Source organism: Hipposideros armiger, unplaced genomic scaffold (genome assembly GCF_001890085.2).
Source record: "Hipposideros armiger isolate ML-2016 unplaced genomic scaffold, ASM189008v1 scaffold_831, whole genome shotgun sequence".
NCBI classification, from domain to species: domain Eukaryota; kingdom Metazoa; phylum Chordata; class Mammalia; order Chiroptera; family Hipposideridae; genus Hipposideros; species Hipposideros armiger.
This window is the reverse complement of record NW_017732181.1, coordinates 603,322-629,887: the sequence shown is the minus strand read 5'-3', so window position 1 is coordinate 629,887 and position 26,566 is coordinate 603,322. Positions and strand designations below refer to the sequence as shown.

General features: G+C 37.6%; 1 protein-coding gene across 3 annotated transcripts in view; it reads left to right on the top strand.

The window, feature by feature from the left end:
• CENPI (centromere protein I) overlaps window positions 1-26,566 on the top strand; it is a 62,211-nt gene that overhangs the window by 16,454 nt on the left and 19,191 nt on the right. For all 3 annotated transcript variants that reach the window (XM_019629218.1, XM_019629220.1, XM_019629219.1), the window contains 14 exons: window positions 1,954-2,002; window positions 2,256-2,302; window positions 7,058-7,144; window positions 7,491-7,619; window positions 7,822-7,989; window positions 8,136-8,256; window positions 8,712-8,803; window positions 10,458-10,575; window positions 10,662-10,726; window positions 15,686-15,780; window positions 19,272-19,407; window positions 20,887-21,011; window positions 22,003-22,051; window positions 22,179-22,397. In XM_019629218.1, coding sequence (XP_019484763.1) covers window positions 1,954-2,002; window positions 2,256-2,302; window positions 7,058-7,144; window positions 7,491-7,619; window positions 7,822-7,989; window positions 8,136-8,256; window positions 8,712-8,803; window positions 10,458-10,575; window positions 10,662-10,726; window positions 15,686-15,780; window positions 19,272-19,407; window positions 20,887-21,011; window positions 22,003-22,051; window positions 22,179-22,397 — 1,500 coding nt within the window. The remainder of the gene's footprint in view (window positions 1-1,953; window positions 2,003-2,255; window positions 2,303-7,057; window positions 7,145-7,490; window positions 7,620-7,821; window positions 7,990-8,135; window positions 8,257-8,711; window positions 8,804-10,457; window positions 10,576-10,661; window positions 10,727-15,685; window positions 15,781-19,271; window positions 19,408-20,886; window positions 21,012-22,002; window positions 22,052-22,178; window positions 22,398-26,566) is intronic.

Below are 26,566 nucleotides of genomic sequence, written 5' to 3'. Positions count from 1 at the left end.
GCAGTGTCACTGGCCCTCATATGTGGGATCCGAACCGGGGCCCTCTGGCGTCCCAAGCCAGTTCTTAACCATCGCGCCACTCGGCCGGCCCTTGACATCTCTCTTAACCTTATATTGGTTTTGTTCATAAGCTGACCAAATTGCAATATGAATGAATTCTATATTTATGCATACTTTGTAAAGAATGGGAAATAATAAAGCATGCTTTCCCTTTTCTCGAAATAACCCAATGGACTGAGTTCCTCTAGGCAGGGACTGAGCCTTTTATAACCCAAGTATTTAGTAACACTATTCATGGCACACAGAACGTAAACTTAAGAGCAGGCCTTTTTGTCTGGTTTTTCACCACTCAATAAATATTTGTTTTATGAGTGAATAAATTAATAGAAACTACTCATAAATGTTTGTCAAATCAATTGCAATGTCCTTGAGTAGTTTTCATAATGCTGACTAGCGAGTTAATTGCTCTGCTTGGCAGCAGGGAAGGGGGCCTACTTTTTTCTTTTAAAAAATATTTATTGAAGTGTAATATACATACAGAAAATTGCCTATATCATAAGTGATCAGCTCAATTAATTTTTATAAACCTAACAAATTTGTACAGATATCACCCAGATCAATAAATAGCCTAACTTTTAAATGCATTACTTCAGAAAAGTCATTTCCATATAATTTGATGGGAGACTCACTGTGTAGTGACTCAGATACAGAGGTTAACTATAATATTTGCTAGAAAGGCAACTGTAAAGTCTTAGATACATATGAGTTTTTGCTTTCTAGATGTAATTGAAGGACAATGTCAGATTTCCTGTACTGCTGGAACCTAGGGCAAGGGATTGTGTGACACTCGTTTCATGCTCAACATGATAAATAGTGTTGCTAATGGTTCATATCCTAGGGATGTGAGGTAATGAGTTTTTTTATGAAAAGTTATTGTTTTGAGTATGGCAGATATGGTCATAATATGTATTCTTCCCTTAAAAAAGGATTCTATATCTAAATTCATTTTTCTTACAAGTATGCCCAGTCTTTCTGAACTCATTGCTGTGTAGAGGAGAAACAATATGGAATGCTGTACTTTACATTTTCAACTTTAGAAACATGACTACCAAAACACAAATTTGTTTAACAAAATTCTGCTTTTGTTACCTTCTCTTGTTGCAGTAAATAATTTATTTTTCAATTTCCTAACATCTAGAGCAGATGTTGGCAATTTTTTCCTAAAAAGCTAGGTAGTAAATTTTTAGGTTTGAGGGTCACAGAGTCTCTGTTACAACTACTCACTGTGCTGGTGTAGTGAAAGCTATAGACAATACATAGATGAATGAATGTGACATGTGCCAATAAAACTTGATTTACAAAAACAGGTGGACCGGAGTTTGCTGTTCCCTGATCTAGACTAAAACCTCAATAAGTGGACACTCAAAATGAAATGGTATAAGGTAACCAATCATTCAGTAACTTAAGTAACACTTTGAGTGTGTGCTGTTTACCAAACTGAGATCTAGACGGTTAATTAAATTATGACATATCCACTAACTGGAATATCACGATCATTGAAAATGATCATTTTGAAAACCAAACAACATGAGAAAACACTGTTAAGTGGGAATTCAGGATAAAAGTTTTAAGTTTGTATCTTAATAAATAATGGACTACTAAAAGGGATACATTAATTTTTGTTAGGGTGTTTTCTGTTTTTTGAACTGTCTGTAGTGTTTTCATATTCTAAAAATAATTTTTAAAATGGCATAATTGGATGTCAATTAAAACTTTTATCACTACTATGTAGTATGAAAAAGAAAAGCTTTGTACAACTATTTTGTCCGATGATGTCCTAAAGCCTTTTCACTTAATCATTATAAGATTGACATTTGAGGAAAATGTGTTGCTGCTCTGTTCAAGATATATTGTCATTTTTCTCTTTTTTAAAAAATGTTTCTATTTTAACAGTGCCCTTATGTCTGCCATTTCTTATATTTGCTTACCAAAAAAGAGAATGGTGAGTATTTTCATTCCAGTTATATTACATTCACTCTGTAGAATTAGCATGTGTGTTTGCCTTTATAAAGTTAACTATTACCATTAGTTCTGTGACAGGATTTTGTGAGAATTGCTTTTTACTATTTATATCTAAAAGCATCTGCTTAATGGCTTAACTAAACAGGGTGTTTGTGTTCTTGATGTGTTAGAAGAAGAAACTGTATTGGCCACATGCATAGTACCTGTTTTGTTTTGTTTTTTACCTTTGCTAGTCAAACCATTTCGTGTGAGAAAGCTCCTTGATCTTCAGGCCAAAATGGTGAGTACCAAAAAGACCCAAAATTGGCCATTATACTCTCTGATAGGTACTGGGGTAGGCGTTGGGGATATGAAATTGAATGAGTCATTATCTTCAAGGAACTTATTGTCTGGGGAGCTCAGTCAACAAAATAAAAAAGCAGAATCAGACGCGGGTCAAGGAGTGTTGACACTAGAGAGAAATTTAAGGGATGAAGAGAATTTACCGAGGCCAGGAAGAGCAGGGCGTTCTTGACAGGGAACAGTGTGAGCAAAGACATGTAGATGTCAAACAGCAGAAACTTTCAGGAACTGGGTTGATATGGCTGGAAAATAAGTGTCAGGGAGTAGTCAAAAATGACTATTTTCTTTAAGTGAACAGTCTACTTCTTATTGTTGTTGATGTGATCTAGGAAAGCATTCGTTTTGGATACTTAAACTTCAGCATCGTCCCTGACCATTGCCTCTTGTCCTTATAGCCCTTTTGTATTGTTATTTCCACGATACCTGCCAGGTAACAGAAGTCTGTGAAGCTTTGGGTATAAAACAACAGGAAGTTGTAGCGCCTCCGCCTAACTGCTGGAGCCTGCACGACTTACCCAAAGACACTCAAATTTAAAGAAAGACACATGTGCACATTCATGCTTCTCCAGTATGAGGCTTCCTGTTAGTACAGTTCAATGATCGTTCTTGTTTTGGGTTCTATGGGTACAGTATCTTCTCTTAGATCTCCGAGGATATTAATGATGATGTTTTTGTCCAAATTGAATTTCACTTCACATTAATAGAAATTGTGAAGAAGATAAACATTTTTTCCATGTTAACAGCCAAACATTTCAACAGAATAAGAAAATTCTTACCATAAAGAAGCTCTTGGCTGATTTGTATTAACTGGAACAACAGAGTGTGTTCAAGTTTAAAAAAATGATTTAGTACATGATTGTCTAAAAATTTTAAACCCAGATATTAAATGTATGGCTTCATTATTAACATTCTGTATAGTATGTTGCTAAATTCAATTATCAATGCCCATTTATAATAATGTTGGGTTTTTAAAAAAGATTTTATTGGGGAATTGGGGGAGGGGAACAGCGCTGGGGAATCGGGGGAAGGGGAACAGACAAGTTGCAGTTGCTGTTCTTTTTGTTCTTCAGTCTAGTTGTGGAGGATGTTGCTTCACTGGCCCAAGCTGGCGCCATCATTGTGCTCTTCCCAGGCGAGGCAGATCAGTCACCGGCCTCTGGACGGTTGCTCACAGCGGCTGCTGGCCGCTCACACTGGCTGCCGCTTGGCTACATATGGTAGCTTATAGCAGCCCACTGCAGCAGGGGACTGCAGCCTACGCCAGCAACCCACGGCAGCCCAGCTCCAGGTCGAGCTGTTGTTCAGCATCTTAGCTGTGTAGGGCAGTGTCACTGGCCCTCATATGTGGGATCTGAACCGGGGCCCTCTGGCGTCCCAAGCCAGGTCTTAACCATCGCGCCACTCGCCCGGCCCTAAAGATGTTTTGATTAGGTGGATTTTGGTGAGTTTAATCAAGTCCAACACCATCAAACCTAGAAGACAGCCATGCTCACATGTAAGCAAACATATACAGTTGTAACAGACATAATCAGCACACGTGAACAAATATATTGGATATGTGAATTTCTGGTACCTGCAAAGGCATATGTTCCCTCCATACCCATCCATGCCCCATAACTCCCAATCCATGGAGGAAACAAAACACAGAAGTTGTCTTTCTCGTGGCAAGCATAAATGGTGGGATGCAGAGTGGGTACGTTTGTTATTTTATAACCACTAGGCCCTGTTGAGAACAACGTTTACAACAGGAAGGGGGAGTTAGGTCTCGCCTTAAGGGTTGATGAGGATGGTTTCTGGGATTCTCTCCTTACCAGCATGAGCCTGTGTGCCTTGGGCTGTGATTTTCTTTTTCTGTTCCCAGCTTTGTCTCTGTTTCCTCAGAGTGCCTTTCTTCAGTTTGATCTTTCATGGTAGAGGCTTTTCTCGAAAGTCTAGTGGTAAATGTTGTTTGTCTATATTTAATAGTAAAGTATTAAAATGGTGATTGGAAACTCGTGTGTGTGAGTAGGACTTGTTCATTGTAGGAACTTGATGTTTCTTTCATTGGGGAGTCCCCCAGATGAGTGTATCACTTTTCCCAAAGAGAGGACTTCTGTCCCTTACCTCGGGGTTTATTAGTCAAGCTTCTCCAGAGAAACAGAACCAATAGCATGTGTGTGTGTATACAGAGGGTGCCAAAAATGTATACACATTTTAAGAGAGGAAAACTGTATTAAAATCGTAGTACTCAATATATACCAATAACAAAAGGTGAATACAAGTCACGTTTGACATCTGCAATTACAAGAGGTGCTCAAAGTGGTTACCATCAGCATCCAGACACCTGATTATGGCGAACTACTGCTTGAGCAATGTTGACCAAAGTGTCCACTTGTATACATCTTTTGCCCCCCCCCCCAGTATATAGGAAGAGATTTATTATAAGGAATTGGCTCACATGACTATGGAGGATAACATGTCTAAAATCTACAGGGTGGGCCAGCAGGTTGGAGACCTAGGAGAGCTAATTTTCCAGTTTGAGTCCAAAGGAAGTCTGCTGTAGAACCAGGAAGGGCTGGTGAGGGAGAGGAAATCTGAAGGCAGTCTGCTGGAGAATTCTCTCCTGATTGGGGGAGGCTGGTCTTTTTGTTCTATATAGACCTTCAACTTGAATGAGGCCCACCTACATTATGGAGGGCAATCTGCTTTACTCAGAGTCCACTGATTTAAATGTAAATCATTTAAAACACCTTCACAGAAACACCCAGAGTAATGTTTGACTGAATATCTGGGCACTCCATGGCTCAGCCAAGTTAACACATACAGTGAACCATCACGGATAGGAACCTGGCCACTAGCACTTGGGAAACTAACAGTAGAAAGGGGTGGAGAGAGGTCCTTCCCTCAGCTGTGCCTGCTGTCTGAGTCCAGCTTCACCTGCAGAGTCAAACACTGATATTTGCCTACACGTGTAGTGAGGGAATTTGGGGTTCTAACTGCTGCTTACATAGGCTTTCAACCATTCCTCCTGTTTTCTGCCCCTCTCGCACTTCATTTTTCAGAAGCATCTAGTCCTGCAAATTCTTGAGCTTTTCGGGGAGTTCTCAAGCATGAATCTGCTGCTTTTGAGGCTTTTTCTGTTGCCGCCTTAGGTTTCTTACTCTGTTGTGCTAAGGTGGTTACTATTTGTCCATCTTCATTCCAGGTTCCAAAATCTTGTGGAGAGTTCTCATTTGCTGTTGTCTCCTCTCTTGTTCTCTTTGAACTTGTGCTTTATGCCTTTTTCATTCCTTTACTATTTAGTGAGACTTCGGGAGGACCGAGAGTTAAACACATGCATTCATTATGCCATGTTTAACTAAAAGTGTCCTATTTTAAAGGGTGTTAACTTTTTTAACCACAAAGATCGGTTAGTTAAGTAGCCAGAAAGTTCTAAAGATCTCCCCACTCCTAAATATCTGCTCTATCAAAAAACATCTCAACTCAAAGCAAGCGTTCTGATAATAGTTCATATAAGTACAGAGATCAGAAGATATTTTGCCTTAGGAAAACTGGATCATTTTGTTTTGTTTTGTTTTTTAAGATTTTTATTGAGGAATTGGGGGAAGGAAAACAGACAAGTTGCTGTCTTTTTGTTCTTGTCTAGTTGTGGAGGACGTTGCTTCACTGGCCCAAGTTGGCACCATCATTGCGCTCTTCCCGGGTGAGGCAGATCAGTCGCCGGCTTCTGGACGGCGGCTGCTGGCCGCTCACGCTGGCTGCTGGCTACACACGGTAGCCCATGGCAACCCACTGCCACAGGGGCTGCAGCCTACGCCGTCGACGGCGACTCATGGCAACCCAGCTCCAGGTTGAGCTGTTGTTCAGCATCTTAGCTGTAGAGGGCAGTGTCACTGGCCCTCATATGTGGGATCCGAACCAGGGCCCTCTGGCATCCCAAGCCAGTTCTTAACCAACGCACCACTCGGCCGGCCCTGGATCATTTTGGTTTTCTTATAATAAATTTAATTTCAAGAAGCTGCTATAAAATAGGGATACTCTATTGCTAAGCCCCGTTTTCTGCCTTCCTTATTTTGTACAGTATTTGATTCAACAAAATGTTCATATAATGAAACAATTTGTTTACTTCCTTGGAATTCATTTTAGTGGTATATTTTCTCTGGATAGCCAGATATATCAAACACGGGTATACAGCAGTATTGACTTCTCTCGTTGTAAAATTAATGTTTTTCTTAAGACTTGTTTCAGTTATAGCAAGCAGCTTAATTAGTGCATACCAATTGTTAGATTTCTTAGTCGATTTTTCAGGAATTATAGTAATGAGATATCAGTGTTTTCCTTGCTCTATTTCCTTGGCTTCCCTTTTTTTCTAAATCAAGAATGGGTAAACTTTGAGTCCTGAATATGCTACCAGTGAGAGTAAGCCATGCTAGCAGGTATGACTGGTAAGCCTAAGGCATGGGCAGAGAAGAGAGAAAATACAAGGAAGAAGTAAAATAGGGGGAAAGGTCATAGAGGAGAAGACAACAACTTTGCAAGGGTTGTTTTATTATAGTTTATTTGAATGTTTGGTTACTCATTCCTTGATTTTCTGTAGCATCTTCCTATAGCTGTATCACATCGTAAAGTTGGGATCTGAATATATGTATAATCTGATTATTTCATTATTACTGTTTTTTCAAATTGAACATTGAAAACTCTTATTTTATTTCAGGGAAGGCAACCCCATCTCCAGGCTTTGTTGTTGCTGTATAAGTTCTTTGTTCCTACGTTGATTTCCATATCTTTGCCTAAGAAGAAGGTAAGGTATTAAGGATCCATGAGTCATATTAAGATGGAAATATGTTATTTTTGATTAAGTTAATTTACAGAGTTGGACTGACATGTTTATGGCATACTGTTTTAAGACCTGGTATTGTGGCATTGTTTCTGGGAATTTTTTTTGGGGGGGTTGGGGGTTTGGTACTTTGTTTTGATTCTGTTTGATGTGTTTAATAGATTGCTGATCAGTAAAAAAAATATTTAAATAGATTTGCATGGCAGCAAAATATTTCATAATATACTCTCAATTAATAAAGAATTTTAGATTTTATGTTGCTTCAACTCATGGGTACCTACTCTCATGTACTTTACATCCAAATTTATAGATCTATTTTAAGAATTCAGAGAATCTGTGGAAGACAGCTCTAATTGCTGTGAGGCAAAGGAATCAGAGACCTTCTCCAGAACCTCTGAAGCTGATGTTAGGTCCAGCTATTGTCCGTCCTGGAAAAAGAGTAAGTATCTTTAAATGACTTGGGAGGCCTTCTTTTATTAAATCCAAATAACTGTTCAGATATTTAAATACATTTTTATTACCCAGGATTCTATACAAACCACATTGAGAGGCCATTCATTGAACCACTTTAACAACTGATTTTTATGATTTGTAGTCTGTTTAGCCCATTGATAGATTGCTTTATTGTCTTTCTTCTTTAGAAATGGAAAGCTCACTCACTTATACCAGTGCTAAATTCCAGTAGCCACAGTAAAGAATATGGAAAAAAAGGAATGAATGTTTCTGATTATCTCAGTAGCAATAGATCATTTCCAGTAGAAAAGCTTAGAAGCTTCCCTCAACTCTTACAGAATATTCATTGCTTAGAGGTATGTGACTGGACCATGTGCTGATTTGCACTTTCCACTTTTTCTTCATGGCCTTTCCTTTTGTTATATATTTCCTATCTGATTTACTTGTTGCTCTGACCTACTTTTTATATACTTACATTTGACCAATTGTTCTGTCTTTGCAGCTGCCTTCTCAGATGGGTGCAGTGCTGAATAATTCTCTGCTACTTCATTATATAAACTGTGTCAAAGATGATTCGATCTTACTGAGGCTGTATCATTGGTTGAGCCAGATATTACAAGACGGTAAAAATAGATACTTAAAAGTTGGGTGAATGAGGAAGGAAGGAGATAGTTTACAGATGGGTTTCTTTTATAAGGGTGCTAAACTAGACGGGAGGAGCCTTCATATGCTGTAATTATTTCTCAGATAATCATATAGTCAGCCTGAATGCGTCGATTGTTGTGATTTTAAGGGCAGTAAGAAGGGAGAGGTGTTGTTAAGGAAATACTGCCAGATGGCACCAAAATGCAAAGTGCCTCCACTTTGATGACCATCACAATCAAAGGCCCCTTCATCTTTGTATTTCCAGAAACTTGCCACTAAACCCCGGAAGTTTCAGATCAGTGCTAACCAAACTCATAAATAAATGTTTATATTTGTCATTTATTTGTCACTTTAGAGTTACAGTAATCATGTTTTATGTCATTTTTATTGTTGCGCAACTGGATGCTTATGTTTCATAATATTTCTGCTCCAGAATGTATTTGGTACAAGGTCAATAATTATGAACAAAGAAAAGAATTTACGAACTTCCTGGACACTCTCATCAGGGCACAGTGCTTCTTACAAGTAAGATTCCACTTACTCAAATTTATTTAGACATCCACTGAAAACCTTTTCTTTAGTGCTCCAAGGCTTTGGTAAACAATATTTGCTCAGTTCAAAACTCATTATAAATAGAGCCAAGTTGGTGTTTGTCTTTGTACTGTTGGATTTGATGAAAGAATTTGTTAAATTATGCAAATAAGAGAGAATGGCCTATAATTTTAGAGAACAAACTGAAGATGTAATTGAGTGTATTCAATTAATTGAATTACCCACTAAGATAAATCTCATCGAGTCACTATTTGTGTTCTTAAAATCAACAGACATTTTTTTGAATGTTGAATATGTTCCAGCCAATTAATTATTTGGCATGGATAACCCTGAGTTGTACTTTAAGCTACGACTCGGGTATCAGCACCATTAAGAAGCCTTTACTCAACACCCCAGTGTTGTTTGTTCTTTGTGCTCCCTTAGCTCTCTGTGGTTACCTGTATCATGGAACTTTCAGCATCTGTTTCTCTACATATTATGAGCTCCTGGTAGGTGGGAATCATGTCTAAATTTTGTTTGTATACAGGTGTTCAGCTTAGTACCTGGTACAAAATAGATGCTCAATAAATGTTTGTTGAATAAATGTTAAGGATTTGGCGTGAGACCATTGACTTGGAAGTTGGGTGTGGATGATACTGGTGAGGATATAGAGATGAATTTAGGTTGACTTTTTAGGTTTCCTGCTTGGGAGGATGATAATGGCATTCAGTAAGAAAGGGACTGACTATAGGAGGGGCAGGCTTGGAAGGAAAGATAAATTTGATTTGAAAGATGCCTGTGGGGCACCTAAGAGGTCATATTTTGTAGGCAATTAGATAAAGAGCTCAGCAATGAGAATTGAGCTAGAGATACAGATTTAGAACTCCTCATGCTATAAGTGGTGGTTTTAGCTATGCTATGGATGAGATTGTCCAGAGAATTCATGTGATGAAAAGGTCAAGAGTAGAGTCCTTGTGTGCACAACTATTTAAGGCTCAGGGTGGCAAAAGGGAAAAGGATAGCCCCGGAGCCTTACTTTGGTGGAAACGTAAACAGCCTAGACTCTCAGGCCTCTCCAGATGGAGCTGTCCAGAATTTGGATTTGGTCTGTGGCCTCTAATGAAATTCCAGCCTTATTATGTATAACATTGTGTGCATTTATTGATTGTTCAAGTGACTGCATGGACTCCAAAATCATACAATTTTTTTAATCTTTAAAAATATTCCAGGGCCAGCTGAGTGGCTCAGTTGGTTAAATGCTCGCTCAAGAGTGTGAGCTCTGAGCAACAGCGGTTCGATGCCCGGCCCGAGCTGAGCTGCTGCTGAGCTGCCAACAGGTGGCAGGATGGCTCAGCTTAAAAAAAAAAGGAAAAGAAATATTCCATAACTTGACTTTTTACCTTCTTTCCAATTAATGAAGTTTATGCTGTTTGAAAACTATGTTGATAAAGGTGGTAATATATCCAAATATTAATCATCTGATGCTTTTTATGAGGAAACCTGGCACCTAACCCAAGACTTGTAATTATATTAATGACAAAATTAGTCTAAGAGTAAAACAGCTATAGCACAGAATAAACTGGTTGTTTAGAGAGCAATTAAGACTGAGGAGCTCCAGATAAGGTTTTACTATCGACTTGTGTTACAGGAGGGATTTTGTTCCTGTGAAACATTCCTGTATAAGAGCCTTCCTCTCTGGGATGGCTTCTGTTGTCGGTCACAGTTCCTTCAACTTGTGAGCTGGGTTCCTTTTAGTAGCTTCTCTGGTATGTATCATGAAAATTTGATGTGATATGTAATTCAGTGTAATGTTAATTAAAATAATTTTGAATACTCTTTTTTTAACTCCTAGAGATGAAACCAGTTATTTTTGACCATCTAGCACAGCTGTTCTTTACATCAACCGTTTATTTCAAGGTAAAAAAAAAACAACTATCTTGCTTAGATTCAGTAGGAAATATTCTATGACCAGTGGTACATGACTCCAAACCCACATTACGGCAGTGGTTTTCTAACAGGATTCTCTTGGACCTGGACTTTAGGGGCTGCATCACTGAAATCAAAGTTAATGCATAGGGTTTTCTGTTTTTTAAGGTTTTTGTTGCATACAGTTTTCCTAAACTGTTTCCACTTGTAGCAGATGATAAAGTGAACGAATAGGTGGCAAATGAGTATTAATAAAAGCAAATTGAAATTCTTAAGCATACTTAGTTTGACCATTGTGGTTGATATTTTTGTAGATACACTTACTCATTTCACCAATTATTATTGAGTACCCGCTGTGTGCTAGACAACCTTTTGACACTGGGACTACAGTAATGACCAAAGCAAATAAAACTCCCTGTGACACTCATTATATATTTATAATATAGTCATTTCCTGCTAATATAATTGTTCCAACCTTATTAATTATGTTTCTATTTTGAGGCATTCTCCAAAAATACCACTGTGGCTTCCATGACTTCTACTAGACTGAGTTTGAGAGCCACTTTCTTATAGAATGGTTATTTCTATTTCAAAAGAGTGACAATATAAGTGATGTTTCTTTTATAATTTTTTTTCACCTTAAATCACCTACTGTTGGCCACATTTACAGGAATAAAATGTTGTCCTAGTAAGTGTTTGTCATGGTCAAATGCCATTTTATTAATTACCTGTCACATTAACTTGGATTTGAGGTTTATTTATATTATTGGTCTAGTAACTTATTACTAGGCCAATATCATTCATATCATTCATATGACAATACACACCCCTTCTCTCAGCTAATACATTTTCAGTAACTTCATTTTATAGCTCTTTGTGATTCTCTTCTGATCTTCTAATTCGGGTATTCTTTATTTCTTATTCTACCAATTTAGAGAGCTATTTATCTGTAAATATCAGCTTGAACCATATGAAATTGCCATTTTTGTAGATTAGGGATGTTTGACAGTTGGCAGTTTCATGCATAAGTAAATATACATTTATATACACATTCATATATTTATATTTGAGAGCGGGGGTTGTGGGGAGAGGAAAAGATGGAGGAAGAGAAACAGACAGTGAACCAAGGACAGAACTCAGGGGAATGGATACTCACTATTTAGTTTTCAGGTGAAAGGGAGTCTATGAAAGAACCTTTTCAAGAAGTATGAAAATGTAATGTTATTAACCAATGTTACCCCAATACATTTAATTTTTTTAAAGTATAAAAATAACCAGGAGAACAATAGTGCCAAGGAAACATAGAATGCGGGATATCAAGGAGTGAAGGAATAATATTACAATATATCCCAGGAAGGTATCCAGAATGATAAGGACCAAAACAATTTTTGGAATTGATAATACAGAGGTTTTAGCTACCTTTATGAACCGTTTCAGTGGAGTGTGGGGATAGAAGCCAGATTGTGGAAGTTGAATCAACGGGAAGTGAAAACAAGGCAGTGAGTATGGACTATGTTTCGAAAAGTTTGGCTAAAAAGAAGAGGTAGAGAGATAGCTACAGTGGGACTTTGAATCAAGGGAAGGTTCTGGGGTTTTTTGGTTTTAGGTTTTTTTGTGTCCAGAATGAGAGAAACCTGAGCATGTTTATAGATAGATTAGAAGGAGCCAGTTGAGAAGAGGGAGAGGCTGAAAATGGAAGAAGGATGGGGGATAATTGATGGTAGAGAAAGAAACATGAAGACATTGGTTTAAGACTAGGTAGATGGATTTGCTTGAATGTTGAGGGGTTGGGGGGTGCCACTTATTATCTAAGACTGGGGGCAGGGACATATTGATAGGTGGATATATATATATATATATATATATATATATATATATATATATATTTATATAAAACTAGATATATGGATTTGCTTGAATGTTGAGGGGTTGGGGGGTGCCACTTATTATCTAAGACTGGGGGCAGGGACATATTGATAGGTGGATATATATATATATATATATATATATATATATATATATGTATATATTTATACAGTTGGAAGAAAGAACAAGAAATTGAAATACTCTGTGCCTAAAAATGTTATATTCCTCAAAATAAGAAGTGTTTTGTAGAGGATAAAATTGCATAGGGGATTTTGGGGGTGTTACATGTCTAGGACAGCCACTGAGAAAAACAGGAGTGAGAGCGAGCTGATTTAAGACAGGTGAAAGGATTGTTGGGCTTCATTAATGGCTCATATGAAGTTGGAGACCATACTTTTGGAGTGGTGCCAATCTGTTTAGTTTTGTTTTTCTTCAGCTCAGATGTAGGAGCAGAGAGAGTGAGTTATGGGATTGAATCATTTAGGGTTTCACTGGTTGAATGGAGTGCAAAGGAGCTGTGAATGTTTAACAGTGTGGTCTAGTCTGGATAGGGTGGTGAGGCCAGGAGAAGGCTGAAAAGACTGCAAATTGACATTAAAAATGAAGGAATCAAGGGATTGAATATCTCTAAAGTTGGAAGAACAAGAATAATTAGTTGGAGTTGATGGTGTCAGAAAGCTGGAAGAATAGGAGGTCATAACAAAGAAGAACGGATAATAGATTTTGGTGGTGGTTCAGTTTAGATTATGACAAAGTTTAGTGTGGCTGTGGGAGTGCGTAACTAAGGTAGAGTGAAGGTGAAGGTTATTTGATTTGAGGTCAAGGAACTGTGGGCTGAATTATTGGGTAGATCACCTTCTTGGGCACTGACATAACTCAGGTGCTGATGGCAGGACATGAGGCACAGAGTGCTAAGGTTCTCAGTGAATTTCAGTGCATGAGTTTCAAGGAAATAGCAGGGATATGGAAAGATAAGTAAAAGGAAGTGTAATTGAATAGTGTCAACATCAAAGGAGAAAGGGGTTTTTACATAAGGAAGTAGAAATAGTTTGAAGATAGTGTTGACAATAGATAGCTTTTGTGTTATGTTCAGAAAACCAAAAGATTGTCAAATTCATGAGTAAAACTGAGTAGCAGAGTGCAATCTAAAACGGGAGTCTTCGATCTTAGCCTAACAAATTCAGCTAATATTACTGCTAATTAGCTTCTGTAGCTCACAAAATATTTGTAAATAGTCTTTTAAAAAAGGCATTTTTAAATGCCTTTGTGCCTTGATTAAATAGAAAGTCCTGTGGCACTTGATTAAATAGAAAGTCCATTGGATTTCTTTATAATACCATTTTAAAGCTGACTCCCTTCCTAAAAGGGGAGATTCATTTCTGACGTTATATTTTCCATCTCAAAGAAGGGGCTTATATTCTGTTCCCATCTGAGCAGTGGGGAGCCAGGGCAGTGTCGAGGTGTTGAAGTGGGACATGGAAATGTATTCACAGGGAGCAGTGCCCTCACTGAGTAGCAAGGCAGAGCCCGGATATGATGAAAGTGAGAAGACAGAGAAAGCAGACTTTGAAGAATATGAAGGTGTGGGCTTAGATTACCATGGAATAGAAGTTCTGGACACTCTAGTTGAAAGACTTGGGAAGGATGAGGTCAATGAAACGGGGGGGGGGAAGCACAGAGAAGTATAGGGTACAAGAAAATACACAACTCAAGCAGATTTCATTCACATCTGAATGTGAAGTATCCATTTCTTGTCTAGATAAGAAACATAGACATCCAAACCTGTAAGGAATTTTTTGTAAGAGTTTATTTGAGCCAAACTGGTGAACCTGCCGGGAAGCAAGATCTCAAATGCCCTAGAGAATGACAGTTTTGCAGTTTATTTTATACATGTGGGATTAAGGAGGCAATGTAAGGAAGGTTACATGAAGGTGGGAGAAAGTGAGGTCCAGGATAGTTAAGATTATATGCTCCCTTGAGGGGTCTGGAAAAGAGGATTACTCTGGCATTTCAATGGTGTGTTAACCCAGATGCATGACAACAATGGTCAGAGCTGGCTTAAAAACCTTTTACTAAAGAAGTTATAATACCTGGGGCGTGACTACCCACTGTGACCTGCCCAGTTAGGAATTTATCATCAGATCACCCTGTGAGGTAACTTTTGGTTACTGAGCTTGTACATACCCCGCTTTTCATCCACATTCTAAAAATTATTAATTGAACTGTTTGTATGAAGTAGCAGCGAGCACCCTATCACTGGAGATGCTCAGATAACATCGGGGTCATTGTTTATTAAGAAAGTTTAAGAAGGCTTTCCTGTATTATGTTTTGGGATGGTATGGATTGCTTTCAAATTTGTAGATGTTGTGATTTATCCTCATAAATGCCCCAAGTACACTTTTGTCAAGACTATTTTTGTATGTGAGTGAGGCCCTGGAAAATCAAGTGAAGGCCTGAGAAAGGAAAGACTAGAATTGTTTGTTTCCCACAGTCACAGAAGACAAGACTTTATGACCATCAATAAAGCGTAAATTGTAGGTATAGGCATAAGGCGAAATGGGTGGGAAACTCAAATATATGGTGATGGAAGGAGAACCTACTCTGGGTGGTGAACACACACTGTGATATACACATGATGTGTTACAAAATTGTACACCTGAAACCTATGTAACTTCATGAACCATTGTCACCCCAATAAACTTGCATCTAAATTTTTAAGAAGGGTGGGAAACTCTTACCTGTAGCAACTTCAAAGGATCTCTGAGAAGAGACAATAAGTGGTGGGTGATGTTGTATTTGATGATGTAATATATATTATAAATGAATGTAATTTAGAGAAACAGGAGTCTGCTCCTGGGCTGATAAGCTGGGGTCAGTCCTGTAGAGAAAATGGCCAAATAAACTTGTACTTGCATTCATCTGCCTCCTGGAGACTGAGCAGGTTGGAGTAGCAGCTATTGGGTTCTGAATTGGATGAGCTCATCTCCTTGGTCCCTTCCACTGCTAAGCCTCTGGTTTAGTTTGTTAGTTGTCAACACTATGGTATGTCTGACTGATTTTGAGTTTTTTGTTTTGCCCCCTCAGTGTAGTGTTCTTGAGAGCCTGAAAGAACTACTGCAGAATTGGCTGTTGTGGCTTTCTATGGACATCGACAAGAAAACTGTGCCGGACAGTTCTCTGTGAGTTATCTTACCACCTTCCACAAGAGGTGATCTGTACAAAAAATGTTTGCATATGGAGTTTTATAGTGTGGCATGAGACCTAATCATTTTATGTAAATGGTTAGTTGTACTTTTCTGATTTTTTTGTTACTTTTCACTCTCCTTCCCCACAATCATGTGAGGAAGGTTAATTCTTCAAGTTCTATTATATAAATCAGAAAGCAAAGCCTAAGCACCTAAGTGACTTGAAAAGGTTAATATAGTAAAACATTCGAGAGCTGACATTAGAACTTTGGCTTCCATTCAGATTAGCTCACTTTATAAAATGTAGTCTTATATGTAAAGTTAATTTTGATGATGGCTAGGAAAATCTGTAATTTTGCTGTACAGTTTCGTTTTTCTGTTTCTCTGCTGTATTTTAGTTATATATACGTGTTTCCCTGAAAATAAGAGCTAGCCGGAGAAGAAGCCCTAGCATGATTCCTCCAGGATATGGAGGGTATGCACCCCTCACAGGAGGGTTTTATGACCTGTTTCAGGGAGAAGGGTGCCTTTTCCACAAACTCCTTCAGCTTAAAATATTCAGTATGCCAAGGTGCCATATTTTGGCACCTAAAATCATGCGAGGGCTTATTTTCAGGCTAGATCTTATTTTTGAGGAAACAGGGTGTGTATGTATGTGTGTGTGTGTGTATGTGTGTGTATGTATATATATATATATATATATATATATGAATTTATTTTCACTTTGGAACCAAAAAAGAGCCCTGAATTTCCATCATGTTGATGACTGTTAAATATGTGCTTTACCCTTAAAGTGAGAATAAAAGGCTGAATTTCAAGGAACTGCTAATCAGGTTGTTTTCAAGGTATAATACATAAATCTTTGGCTTCTCCTATAGTTTATTATCAGCCACAATATTTTTTAACATTATTTTTCTTTTAAACTTTGTATTGTAGAAAATTGCAAACATAATCAAAAGTAGAGAAAATAGTATGATGTTACCCCCATGTACACATCATCCTGCTTCAACATTTATCAACTCATGGTTAGCTTTGTTTCATCTAGGACACCTCTCTCTTTCCTCTTCTTCATAGTACTAGGTTTTTGTAAAACAAAACTCAGACATCATTTCAAATGTTGAAAAATGATACCAATATAACACCTAAAATAATAGTTCTTAGTACCTTCAAATATCTAATCAATGTTCAAATTCCCTATATTATCAGTCACATTCTTTATAAGATAAGGGTCCCTTAGCCTCAGTTGCAGATAGCTGGTGATTAGCTTGATTAAAATATTGGCCTAGAGGCTGGCCAAGTGGCTCAGTTGGTTAAGAGCTCGCTCGAGAGTGCGAGCTCTGAGCAACAGCAGTTTGAGTCCTGGCCCGAGCTGAGCTGCCAACAGGTGGCAGGATGGCTCAGCTAAAAAGATAAAAATTAAATAAATAAACAAATAAATAATATATTGGCCCAGACTTATTTCTCTATATGTTCTTATCCTTGTAGTGATCTCCTACTTGAATAGGAGAATAGAGAATAGAAGCTTCTTGGAAGTAGCTTGGAAAACTTTTTAATTCTTCATATTCATTACTGCAATCCTTCCATATATCATGTATACCTGATCACTTTTAGTAGGAAATAGAGCATTTGTGGGTAGTGAAAACATCTTGTAAAGCTGTGCTTCTCAAAGTATGGTCCCTGGACCAGCAGCATCACCATCACTTAGGAACTTGTTAGAGCTGCAAATTCTCAGGCTCTACCCTAGACTTACCGAAGTAAACTCTGGAGGTAGGGCCCTGTAATCTGTGTTTTAACAAATGCTTCTGTAATTTTTTGGTGCAAGCTAAAGTTTGAGAACCACTATCATAAAGAAATTCCAATTAAACACTTAACTTCTTCGAACACCTCACTTCTATTAAGAATAGTATGTTTGCATCTATAATCCTTGGCCAGCTTGCAAGGTAAATCTTAGTTATCCTGATATAGGTGCTTTACAATTTCTATATTTTCTTTCCAAAATTCCTGGGATCCCTTTTTTTTTAAATTAGTGTCATATATTTTGGGAGGGCATTTCAAAAGGAGATCTGCTTTCTAAAATTCTGAAATCAAATAAATGAATATAAAATGTAGATAACTTTTCTTATCATAATTCTACTTGTCATTATATAATATAGCCCTTTTAAGTTCTCAGTAATATCTTCTATTCTGGGGATATAGGTGTAATATCATGTCTCCGTCACATGACCATTTGCCATATGACTGTCAAAGGATGAGTAAATTATAGTTGTGTATAAATCACAAGGAGCTAAAGGTGGGAAACCATTCTCAGCAGTGGTTCTCCAGGAGGCAATTTTGGTTGGCACGGTAACTGGGAAGAGGGTGCTGCCATCATTAGTAGGTAAGAGCCAGACATGTTAAACATGCTACAGTGGGTGGAGATTAGGAGGCAGTCCTGAGCAGCAAATAGTTTCATCCAAAATGCCAGCAGCACTCAAAGGACGATGTTCTGAGCAATCTCCATTGTTCAAATTATCTCAGACACAAAACCGAGTGCTGCCAAAAATCATAGTTAGAATATAATTTTGCAAATGGCTGGCTGACTATATGGATGTCTGCCTGTTTAAATGGCCTAATCTTTTCCAGCTTGCTCTGACACTGAACTATCATGATGGTTGGGAATGAAAGAGTCATTATCATCTATTCCCTTTTCCTTGTGCATAACCATTGTTGGCTAAGTAGGTCACAGGGTAAAATTATGAAATCACATTTGTAGGTCTTTTCCTAATCCACTCAACAGTAGATTGAAGGACAGGGATGAGTAGTTGGATGAATTGAACCAATTATATCCCATTGATTTGGGAAGAATATAAAATATCCAAGAATGGTTTTTACTAAAAGAATGAAAGATGCCAAAAATTTTACTAACTTAGTTTAGGATTAAACTGGGTTCCGGTTAAACGACATTGAACATATTTTTGGGCTGGCCGAGTGGCTCAGTTGGTTAAGAGCTCGCTCAAGAGTGCAACCTCTGAATAACAGCAATTTGAGTCCTGGCCCTAGCTGAGCTGCCGCTGAGCTGCCAACAGGTGGCAGGATGGCTCAGCTAAAATATATATATATATTTTTAACATCAATTTCGCTCAGGAATTCAGGCAAAGCCAGATTTTGATTTGTGTACTTAGAAACTAATTTGCTGACTGCTGTGGTCTCTGGACATTGGGTATTATCTAATATTATCTAAAGTCTGTCTGGGGCTTAATCCTTTATTTATCTGGTATTTACTAGTAGAGTATTGCAGAGGAAGTTCTATGAATTGATCTTAATGGTTAACTAGAGAGCTTTTTATGATTAATCACTGGATTAAAAAAAAAGTGAATTATACATTGGAGCACTGATCATTTACCGAAACCCCTAACAAATTTTTGTTGTATATTATCCAGCTTTACCTTGGAAATTGGGATCACTTTTGCTAATGTGGATTTCATTGTCCTGGTTTCTTATTGCAGAGAGACGACATTCGGTGGGTTCATGAACTCTCTGTCTCAACTGATTCACTATGTAGGGTGGCTTTCCACTAATGCAATGCGATTGGAAAGCAACAGTACTTTACTGCTGCACTTTGTTTTGGATTTCTATGAGAAGGTAATACACGTCTCATTTACCCTATTTCGATTGCTGTGATGGCTTTCTGCTTTACTGGTGTTATTTACATTTTATTTACAATCATTAAGTTGGGCTATGACCTTATTAGCATAGTTAGAATAAGCTACATATTTTGAAGGTAATGATTCTATTTTTGCCTGAATAACCGATTTTCATAAAACAAAGTAGAAAAACAAATGCTTTTTTTTAGAAAAGTCCAGGTTCCACTTTAATAGACATTCTACTGGATCGTGCTGGCCCTAGGCAGAAGTCTGTCTCTAGCTTCATTTTTTGCTCATCCCCAACACCTGGCAAAAATTGAAAGTGCCTTCCGCTCTCTGCTCCACCTTTCAACTGCCTTATTTCTCCCAGTACTTATGATTCTGGTCCTATTCTATTGTTTTATAGTATTTGACCTGGATAGAACTGTTATTCAGGAAGTAGCCCCTAATCTCAGTTTTCCTGGCCTCCTCCTTTCCCTAATACCTAGGTGTCTTGAGTTGGATTTGCTTAGAAGCATGCTTCTTTGTTTTCGAGGTTTACAGCTAGCTAATATGATAAATCATTATTTATGGGACTTAAGGAGAAAGAGATGGTCCCTTCCCCTTTCTCTCCAACTCTAAGATCTCCCCCCTACCACCAAAAAAAGAAAGATTTGAATAATCTTCTAAAAATAATCCTCTGTGATAAGGTTGATGTTTGGTGAGATACGAGGTCAGACATTAAATTCGCAAACTCATCCTAGAAAAAGTGCTACATACCTCATTGCTGAATATCACTGCGGTCACCTTCGAAGTACTCCCCTTGGGAAGCTATGCACCAAGGCCAGTGTGCCTAGTACACCCTTCAAAGCAATTTTGGAACTCTTTTTCTGGAATGGCCATCAGAGCTGTTGTCGTATTACCCTTGATGTCCTGAATGTCATCAAAATGTCTCCCTTTCAATATTTCCTTTATCTTCAGGTAAAGAAAGAAGTCATTGGGGTCAGATCAGGTGAATAGGGAGGGTATTCCAGTACAGATATTTGTTTACTGGCTAAAAACTCCCTCACATACAGTGCCGTGTGAGCTGGTGCATTGTCGTAATGCAAGAGCCATGAATGATTGGTGAAAAGTTCAGGTCATCTACCTTTCTCACACAGCCTTTTCAGCACTTGCAAATAGTAAACTTGATTAACTGGTTGTCCAGTTGGTACAAATTCATAATGAATAATCCCTCTGATATCAAAAAAGGTTAGCAACATCATTGCAATAAGTTCACAAACTTAATTGTCAGGCCTCGTACATGTTTTTGTTTGTTTCTTTTGGTGAGGTACATTTTTAAGCAGGCTTGTGGCTACCTATTCTATTTACGAATTAGGCACTCTCCAACCTGGGATTATGTTATTGCTTGTTCTTTACTGATGATTCCTTGGGTGAAGTTGGTTGAAGGGTTCTGGGGAATTATCTATATTACTGATGTTATCATTCTTCCCAAAAGGTGTGTGACATATATATAAATTATAACCTTCCATTGGTGGTGGTGTTCCCTCCTGGAATCTTCTATCTCGCACTCCTCAGTCTGGATTCCAGTATCCTGAACCAGCTCTGTTACATAATGCACAGGTACAAAGCGTTTTTACTGGTTTATGAATTAGTACATCATAATTTTATCTTTATTTTTTTCAACTATAAATTTAATTTATAAACACACTATAATAAATTTGTTGTATATAATACAATAAAATATTAAACAATACAATTATTAGCTATTTTCTGCGAGGGCCTATGGAAATAGGAAACATTCCTTTGGGAATGACCTTCCAATATGAGGCTATTTTAACTGTTTTTTTTTTTTACATCACTATGGGGGATATAGATTTAAAAAATTCATAGTTAAGAATCTTTTGTGCAGTGGTACTACTTCACTCAGCATTGTTAATACTCATTGCTATATCTTAAAAAAATTAGTCATTTACTTACATCTTGTTTAGGTCTATGTAGCTTCTCTGGTGAAAATAACATTTTCTGGGGGGTGAAGGGATGTTGCCAATTACATGAAACTAAGTATTATTTCTGGTCCCTTCTACTTCTTTCACTTATGGACTGAAATGACTCTCTTTAGTCCATAAGTATAGACTCCTTTGGCATAACTTGCAGGACTATGCCAAGGTTAAATTGTTTAAAAACTAACCAGATAATAGTACTCAGGCAGGAAAAAAAGATTGCATTTTTAAATTTCCTCTTTGTCTTTTCTACTGCAACTTTTTTCCACATTAAGAAAATATGTTCTGTATTAGTGACTGACTGCTTTTGAGCTTCTATTAATTTCTTGACAGTGAGACATTAAAAGCATTTCTTTAATTGTTTTTTTCTTTTTTATTAAAGTATAACTTAAATACAATTGCATGCGTATCTTAAATGTACAACTCAATATTTGAGCCACTAATGATTTTTATTCCTTGAGGAGACTATACCAAAAAAGGTTAAAAACCTTAACTAGACAGCTGTATGCATATCTGCATGTGTTTACATTTAAAGTGTACACTTTTATTTATGTTTTACATTTCAAAGGCATTTAATGTTAAATGCTCATTCTATTTATTCTCCCTTTTAGATACCGTAAAAATTTAACAGCTGCAAAGAAACATGAGTTGATACTAAAGGTATGAATGATAAACCTCTGTTTAAGTCACCATTGTTTAAAAATTGAGTATAGATATTTATGATCTGTTGGGAATAAGAAGGAAATGAAAAATAGGTGATAATGACAATTTTTTTCTTTCCCAATAGACAAAATCAGAGTTCATATTCAACAACAAGACCTATGAAGAATATAATCACTATTTGACAGCCATGGTTGGTTGCCTGTGGACATCCAACCCCTTCCAGAAAGGATCATATATTGACTCCAAAGTCTTTACAAAAATTGGAGTAGAAAACCATAAAAACAGCTTAAATTTGGTTCAACACCCTGCTCTATTGAGTTATTCTGTTTCCTTTTTGCTACAGGTAAGGATATTTAAATGACTTTTAGATTTTATATAGGAATACTATGATGGCAGAAATAGGAAATGCATAAATTTAGTGTGTCTGAATTGCACAACATTTTAGTCATTCCATTTTGGGTACCAGCTAAATTTTGGGCATCATGGTAGGCTCTGGGGAATCAAAGTTAGCTTAAGTAAGTCTCTACCCTCCAAGACTTGAACTTGTGGCAGAGACAGACTTGTAAACATTATTACATAGTAATGTAGAGAAAAGGTATAGTTGTGAGAAGGATGGGGGAGTGATTATTCAGTTCTGCTTGAATAGAGGTGGTGCCAGGTAAGAAAAGTCAGAGAAGTGGAAGCTCTCATAAAATCCTTCTAGACAGATGGGAAATGTAGGCTAGATAATATTATAATTAGACTTGACGTCTTAGTCAAAGACTGTTGATTATTTAGTAGATTGATGTCAAAATACAGAAGAGGATGGGTGGGCATCTTCTTAGGACTTTATCATCAGCCCTGTCATTTCCAGCATTAATGACTCGAGGAAGAACTCCAATAGTGTGCACATCAAATCTGTGGAGGACACAACAGGATGGGATTACAAACACACTGATAGATTCTGGATTTAGAATCCCCTTTAACAGACTTGGGACATCGAGAAATCTAACAAAATGGGGGAAAATGTACAGAATGTGGGAGGTATTCATTAATTAAATGTTTAATATATGCATGCAGTGAAGCAGACACTGTGATAAACAAGACACATCTGGGTGTTGCCCTCATAGAGCTTACAGTTTAATCAGGGAGGTAGTCATTAAGCAGACATCTTAGAATAAAGATTGATGAGTAATATAGGGGAAGTACAGAGGGTGGTGAAAAAGACACAAAGGTGCTAACCCAGTTCAGGCTTTACAGAAGTGATGCTAATTGGAGTTTTGAAGGATGAGCATGAGCTTGCCAAGACAGGAGTAGTATTTGAGGGAAAGTGCAGATAGAGGAGGGGACAGCAAACTTTTTCTGTAGAGGGCCACTTTGTAGATATTTGGGGCTTTGCAGGCCATGTGGTCTCTGTTGAGACTACTCAGCCTTTTCATGGTAGCAGGAAAGTGGCCATAGACAGTTGGTAAACAAATGGGCATAGTCATGTTCCAATAAAAGTTTCTTTACAAAAACAGGCATTGGGCTGGATGTGGGCTGTGAGCCATGGTGTGCTGACCCCTATTTAGAGCCTGCCATGTTGGAGGAACTGAAGTGGGGCTTGAGCAGGGATTCTACCCTGACTGAGCGGCAGCAGTACCCAGGGTTTCTTCCCAAAGTATACATTGCTGATTGCTCCCACTGAGATTCTCTTTTGATAACTCAAGTGTGACATCCAGGATCTGTTTTTTAATATAATTATTCTGATCAACAAGGGTTGAGAGCCACCGGACTAGACTATATAGCATGTTAGGAAATAAGGTTTTGAAATGTAGTCAAGGACAGATGGTGAAAAAAGTAATATGCCTCCTGCAAAAAGCTATTGACTGATTTCAATATTTGAATGAAAATTATATTTTTAAGTACATAGAGGAATTTCAGAGGTCATATAGTTTAGTGATTTTCTGATATTCCTGCCTCTTTTTTTTCTTGTCTTCATAACTTGCCTGATTTATCATATAATATGTAAAAACTTGTTTCAAATTAATGGTATTAATATTATTATTGATAATGAGATGACTGCATGGAATTTGAAATAAATTTGTTCTTTTTGCCCCTGGACTAAATCCTACTAAAAGTCTACAGTGCACATACTATATTTTACATAGAGTTGAGTATATTTGTTTCAGTTTGCTTTCGTTTTTAGATATTGTACTTTTTCTTTTTAATTCAGATCAATGCCTAGAATATGTAAAACATTTGCATGGTTACAAATTCTAAACTATAGAAATCTCACTTCTGTCCTGGTCTTTTTTTGGATGCATAAGACAATTGTATGTTTTAATCACAGTCATCTTCAGAATTGAAAGACAAAAGAATAATAAGAAAAAAAGCAAATTTAATATCGCTAATGCTTTGGTACACCTAGAGGAGACATGAGTATTTGATATAACTCAAGGACCACATCTAAAGCTGTCTTAGAAACAGGAGATTTTTTTAAACCAAAGATAATATGAAAACTCATATTGTTTTTTTTAAAAAAAGATTTTTATTAAAATATAGCTAACATACAATATTATATTAGTTTCAGGTGTACACCATAGTTATTCAACATTTATTTACCTAAAGAAGTGATCACCATGATAACTCCAGCAAACATCTGACACTGTACCACGCTATCACAATATTATTGACTGTATTCCCCATGCTGCACATTACACCCCCATGACCTATTTTATACCTGGAAATATGAACCTCTTATATACCTTCATCTTTTCCCCCCTTTTAAAATTTTTCAATTACAGTTGACATTCAATATTATTTTGTATTAATTTCAGATGTACAGCATAGTGGTTAAACACTTATGTAATTTAAGAAGTGATCCCCCCTGACTAATTTAGCACCAACTTGGCACTATACATAATTATTACCATATTACTGACTATATTCCCTATACTTTACATCCCCATGACTATTTTGCAGCTACCAATTTATACTTCTTAGTCCCTTCACATGTTCACACTGCCCTGCATCCCCCCTTCCCATCTGGCAACCATCAGAATGTCCTCTGTATCTATGAATATGCCGCATATGTAAAGGTCTTGTTTTCTCATCCATTCAGCCACCCTGTCTTTTGATTGGAGCATTTAATCCATTTACATTGAAAGTAATTGTTCATAGATATGTAGCTATTGCCATTTCATTATTCATACTATTAATCTTTTTTTTCCCATCTTGAAGAAGTTCCTCCAAGATTCCTTGTAATACTGGTTTAGTGGTAAGGAACTCCTTTAGCTTCTTGTTTGGGAAGTTCTTTATCTGTCCTTCAATCCTAAATGATAGCTTTGCTAGGTAGCTAATCGTAATTTTGGTTGTATGTCCTAGCTTTTCATCATTTTAAATATTTTGTGCCAATCCCTTCTGACCTGCAAAGTATCTGTAGATAAATCAGGTGGCAACTCTTATGGGAGTTCCCTTGTAGGTAACTAAGTGCTTTTCTCTTGCTGCTTTTAAGATTCTCTCTTTGTCTTTAACCTTTGGCATTTTAATTATGATGTGTACTGGTGTGGACATCTTTGGGTTCATCTTGTTTGGGACTCTCTGCATTTCCTGGGCTTGTATGTCTATTTTCTTTGCCAGGTGAAGGAAGTTTTTCGTCATTATTACTTCCAATAGGTTTTTAATTCTTTGCTCTCTTCTATTCTTCTGGTAGCCCTCTGATGTGAATGTTGGTACACTTGATGTTGTCCCCGAGGCCCCTTAAACTATCCTCATTTTTTTTTGCTGTTCTGATTGGATGTTTTCTGCTACATTCTAAATCGCTGATTCAATCGTCTGTTTCATCTAATCTACTGTTGATTCCCTCTAATGTATTCTTCATTTCCATTATTGTAGTCTTTATTTCTGACTATGTTTTCTTTCTTTTCTGTTTTCTGTCTTTATTTTTATGTTTCTTATCTCTTTGTTGAAGTACTCCCTGAGAGCACTGAGCATCCTTATAGCCAGTGTTTTGAACTCTGTGTCTGGTAGATTGCTTGCCTTCATTTTGTTTTTTTTCTGGATCTTTGTTCTTTTCTTTCATTTGGGACATGTTTTTTTGTTTTGTTTTTTTGTCTTTCCATTTTGGCTGCCTCCCTGTGTTTGTTCCTATGTATTAGGTAGGGCTGCTATGCCTCCCAGTCTTAGTAGAGTGGCCTTATGTAGTAGGTGTCTGGTGCGGTTCAGTGGCACAGTCTCCCTGGTCACCAGATCCTGATGCTCCAGATGTGTCACTTATGTGGGTTGTGTGTGCCCTCCTGTTGTAGTTGAGCCTGAGTTGCTGTTTGCACATTAGTGGGAGGAGTTGACCCTTGGCCTCATTGGTTGTGAGCACTGGCCGTGACTACAGTGGAAGAGCTGTGGTGTATGGACTGATCCTGCAGAGCAGCATTTGTTTAAGCAGGGCTCTGGTGCCTGCCCAGTCTGCCCTTTGGGTGTGCCACCCATGGAGGTGGCCAGGTGATGCTCTGTTTTGGTCCTAAGCTGGCCACTGTACTGGCCAGCCCCGGGGCC